Source organism: Octopus bimaculoides, chromosome 5 (assembly GCF_001194135.2).
Source record: "Octopus bimaculoides isolate UCB-OBI-ISO-001 chromosome 5, ASM119413v2, whole genome shotgun sequence".
NCBI lineage: Eukaryota > Metazoa > Mollusca > Cephalopoda > Octopoda > Octopodidae > Octopus > Octopus bimaculoides.
The window spans coordinates 72,545,841-72,550,489 of NC_068985.1; the positions used below are offsets into that span (position 1 = coordinate 72,545,841).

General features: G+C 39.7%; 1 protein-coding gene across 4 annotated transcripts in view; it reads right to left on the reverse strand.

Moving 5' to 3' along the window:
• The window catches only part of LOC106876217 (uncharacterized), a 50,571-nt gene that overhangs the window by 14,495 nt on the left and 31,427 nt on the right, over nt 1-4,649 (reverse strand). For all 4 annotated transcript variants that reach the window (XM_052967775.1, XM_052967774.1, XM_014924691.2 and 1 more), the window contains exon 2: nt 241-3,856. In XM_052967775.1, coding sequence (XP_052823735.1) covers nt 244-3,612 — 3,369 coding nt within the window. In that variant the 5' untranslated portion in view covers nt 3,613-3,856 and the 3' untranslated portion in view covers nt 241-243. The remainder of the gene's footprint in view (nt 1-240; nt 3,857-4,649) is intronic.

The window sequence follows — 4,649 nt, forward strand, 5'->3', positions numbered from 1 at the left end:
TATATATATATATATATATATTGTTGTACTTGGGGATGGTTATATTGCCAGTTTAGCCAATAAAAACACACGCACTGTATATTTGGTGTTAATTTGCTTCAGCTTTATATTACATTAGTCTTAATATATATACGTATGTATGTATGTTATGTATGTATGTATGGTTTTATTCATAAACTGGTACATATACATATGCGTGCATATATATATGCATATTGAAATAGAATAACGTGTACTTACGTTTTAAAGAGGAAGAACCAATATGCTGGAATCTTTCTGTGTCATAATAATTGTGTTTTGTCGAAGTGTTATAGCCAGTGGACCTTTGATTCCATCCTTGGCAGTGAATAATTCACAATCAAGTTTACCATCTTTAGTTAGTCGATATATTTTATTTGTTTCAGTATCAGCAATGTATATGTATCCATCTGGGCTATATTCTATATCACGCGGTGTTATGAATTTATTACTTTGAATCGGTCTAAATTCGAAGTTAATTTCGCCTTCTTTGGGTATACCAAGTAGGTATGTGCCACAACTGTCGGATACGTAAATCACATCGTTGTCACCGATTGTAATGTACTGTGGGAAGATGAAAAAATCGAGTCCCACTTTGTTGTATTGGAGAGTGCGCAAAGGTTGTCCTGTATTCGAGAGAAGATCTATGCCTAGAATGCACGAACAGACCAGGTTTTGATCCCGTGTCACAGCAATACCCCAGTAACACTGTTCGGTTGAGACTAAACCGACAACGACAAGTCGAGCGCCATGAGACAAAAATGCTAGTTGCCTAGCATTGGGGATAGTGCAAGCCACCACATTTGCATCCATCAAAGCCAAACTCCATGGGCCAGATTTAAATGTTACTCGATCGCCAGGAAGGCCAACGGTCGAGAACATTTGAACACAGCAATTGCTCCAGTCGCTAACGATATATTGTCCATTATCATTGCATTTTATGTCTGCAAGCCAGCTACGGAAATGTTGGTCAGCTTGGAAAGGACCTCCAGCATAAAGTGTTCCTTTTTTATGGGTGGTATGTAAATAATCCAACTCGCCTTCAACAAAGGTGCCAACACTCGTATCACGTTTCTTATTCCTTTTAACTGTCTCAATCGATGGTAATTTGGGTGGAGATTCTTTTGGTGCCATCCCTATTTGAACTTGACTATTTTCCGCTGAACTTTCTTCTTTGATTTCCACATGTCGATTACGCTTGCTTTTAGAATCATTGTCCAATTTTAAAGCACCTTTTAATATTTTCCCGGCTTTATTTGATACAAGGGTTGCTTTATCTCGTGTAGGGCGTTCTGGAAGTGGAGATGATGATATTTCTGACGTCACATAGCGATCTGTATTTGCCTGCCATTCCTTCGTGCTATTACCTTCGTCTAAATCCACTGATGATGTTGCCTGGTCGGAATAGATGTCAAAGTCAAATCTCTTGGCTACAGAGCTAAGTGTGCCATATGAATCATCTGTATTGGATATATCCGTAGCTTCACTGGTTTCACTTAAAGACGTATTGAGATTATCTGCAGTTGATAACTGTTCCTTAATATCAATTTCCCATTCTGTCATTTCAGATTCAGGACTCATTGGAGCAACTCGGCTTGATATTGGAGAAGCATTGATTTGGGATCTGTTTTGGTGTTCAATGACGGGTTTCTCTACTTCTTCAAGAGAATTTGAAGTTTTCTTCAATGACACACTTCTTGCAGGGCTGATGTCCCCATTCATTTGCCGAAATTTCCTTTCATGGGCATAGGACTGCAAATCGGGATCAGATTTCTGATTTTCATTCTGGTCAGTTGATCGACGAAATTTCCCTTTCTTTGGAGATTTGATTTTTGAATTATTATTTTCTCTCGGGGATATGACTTGATCACTCTGGTCATAATCATCGTCGTTAACCTTTACTTTTGAACTGGTGTTGCGGGTTTCTGTAGAATAACTTTGGTGTATATTTCCCACTTTTGTTCGTTTTCTGTTTCTAGGGTTCAATTCGGTTTCATATTGGTCACTATCATCTGACTTGTCGGTTTCAGGTTTCGGATATTTAAATCCATACTCGGAACTGATGTTATGAGAGTTGTATCGAAAAGACTTTGAATCTGACTCATGTTTTCGTTGCTGCCAGGCACTAGGACTTTGGAGAATTCTTGGGCTAGGACTGAAGAATCCACTGTCATTTCCTGGGGTTTGAACTGTTTGCTCATCCTCTGTCGGACTTGGTATTTCTTGGTGGTCTTGATACTGGTACTGTTGGCTGCGACGATCATTTTTCAAGTTTATTTTTTGCAGATGTGGGCAATATGTTTTAGTGTCAGTTGAATTTAAAGGATGCACTCTAGATTCCTTAGAATGACTGTTTGTCTGAATAGGTGTTGATGAATTTTGAAGTGATATAGTTTCTGTTAAGGAAATTTGGCTCGAGTCGTTTTTTTTACAGTTTAGTTTCATAGGAGGTGGTGTATCAGCTTTGCTGTATGAAATTCTGTGCTCTGTGCTCGATAATTTTCTTTTGGATCCATAACTTGGAACCCAATATTTTAGAGTTTCTTCAATTAAATTTGCTATGGTAGCTTTTAAAGATTCGATCTCTTCTTCCAAACGTTCTCTAGAATACAATTCATCTTCTCCGCATTTAAGCACTTCCTCAAACTTGGAGTCCATTTTATTCTGGAGCAATTCTCCAACACCTTCGCCGAGGAGCGATTCATCTTGGTATCTTGCAAAAGAATTCCGATGACAAGAAACATTAGAATTAAATCGTGTATTATTATTGGCATGTTTCACTTTATGGTAAGATTTACATAACCAAGGATTCGAATATTCCGGTGAGTGGCATACGTGGTTCGGAATATACCGAGATTGACTATAGCATATGTGATTGTTGGTATTGTTTCGGTGGTTTTCTGTAGTTTCATCCAGAATTTTTGCTGATTTCCTTTGACAATATCCATTTGATGTTCTGTGTTTATATTTAACGTTTTTTCCTGTGTGATTAGATTGAAAAAAACTGTCATTACCTTCAAAGCTCTTGTTGTCGCTTGGTTGGTCACTCTTTTCACTGTATCTATTTGTTAGCAATGAATTGTCTTCCAGTGAGGTGGACAATTGTTCAACATCTGATGAAGCTGGTGAGGAGGTTTCGGCGCGAGTACTGTCACAAGATGGTGGTTTATTGGAAACGGAGTTCGCTTCGTTACAGTGCCGGCAATACTCAGCTCCGAAATGGGACGAGTTAGGAATGGTATAAAGTGGTGGCCGTCCATCGAGACTATCACCATTTCCAATAACATTGTATCTCTCTAACACGTTCACCAAGAAGATACTCTCACAGCGATTGTTTCCTTTTCTTAATCCATCGGATTTTAGAAGCAAAGTTTCAAAGGCGCCCACTTCAAGTCTACAATGAGGACAAGGTATATATTTTCTACCGGATCCCAAAACAGAAAACATGGTGCCTTCGAAGGAAAAATCCTCGCTACCGCTGCTGCTGCTGCCGCCATCACCACATCCGCCATAGTAAGGTGGTGGTGGAGAGTCCATTAAAGTCCCATATCTTTGGTGTGAATTACTATAACAACAGTGCAGACCAGCCTCCATACTTTAGCGCCGGCCTGGTGGATATGTTACCGTTGCAAATGTTATTGTTGTGAATGTTGGTTACTGTTGATGTTGTAGTGGTCGTCGTATTGATGTGAACAGCAGTAGCAGTTATTGACAGCAATGATGTGTTTTGTTGTTTTTCGTTTTTGTTTTACATTTGTTCTGCCTGTTGCTGGTGTTATACCTGCTGTTCTACTTGCTGTTATGTTTCAGCCTGTTATAGCAGTAGCAGCCGTTTCACCTGTCGAATGGAAAGACAGAATATGAAATAGAGCTAGAGGCACAGGTACAGGTAGAAAGAGAGAGAGAGAGGAGGGGGGATAAATAGAAACAGAAATAGAGACACGGATAGAGAGGTGGGAAAGAAGGAGTTCAAAGCGGTTGTAAGTGAACACAATGATAATATGGTGGTTGGCGGTTGGTAGTAGTGAGAGTAGGCATAAAAGTATGGCAACAAGTGGCAAAAGTAGAAGTGGTAGTTGTTGTTGTTGTTTACCCCTATCTCCATGCCACCCCAGGGTCTATCCTGATCGAGCATCCCTATGATAAGAGGCTATCCAGCCATGACTATTCCGCCTTTTTTAAGTCTATGTAATAAAAACATTATTTAATGGGTCTTTCCTTTCCCGAGTGAAGGCGTGTTATGATAGAGATGTGGCTGCTATTTCTAACCGGTCGATTGGCAACTTAAACACCCTCGCTTCTTTTGGCTCGTAAATTATTGTTGTTGTAGCTAAACTCTAAGACAGCCCTGAACGAATAAACCAATACTCAAAGACAGTCCAGTAGTGACAACTCCGTCAAGGACTATATTAACTTTCGTGTTCTTTCCTTAATAAAAACAGTAGAATGTGATTCTAGAGGGATTTAACTCTTATTTCTAGCAGGTAAAACGACTAAGTAGAGACTCCCTTGTTTGTACCGGTAATGGTATTCACGTTGTTATTAGTGGTGGCGGTGGTGGTGGTGTTGGTGCTACAGTTGATGGTGTCATGATGATAGTGATGGCGGCGGTGTTGTTGTTGTTGTTGGTG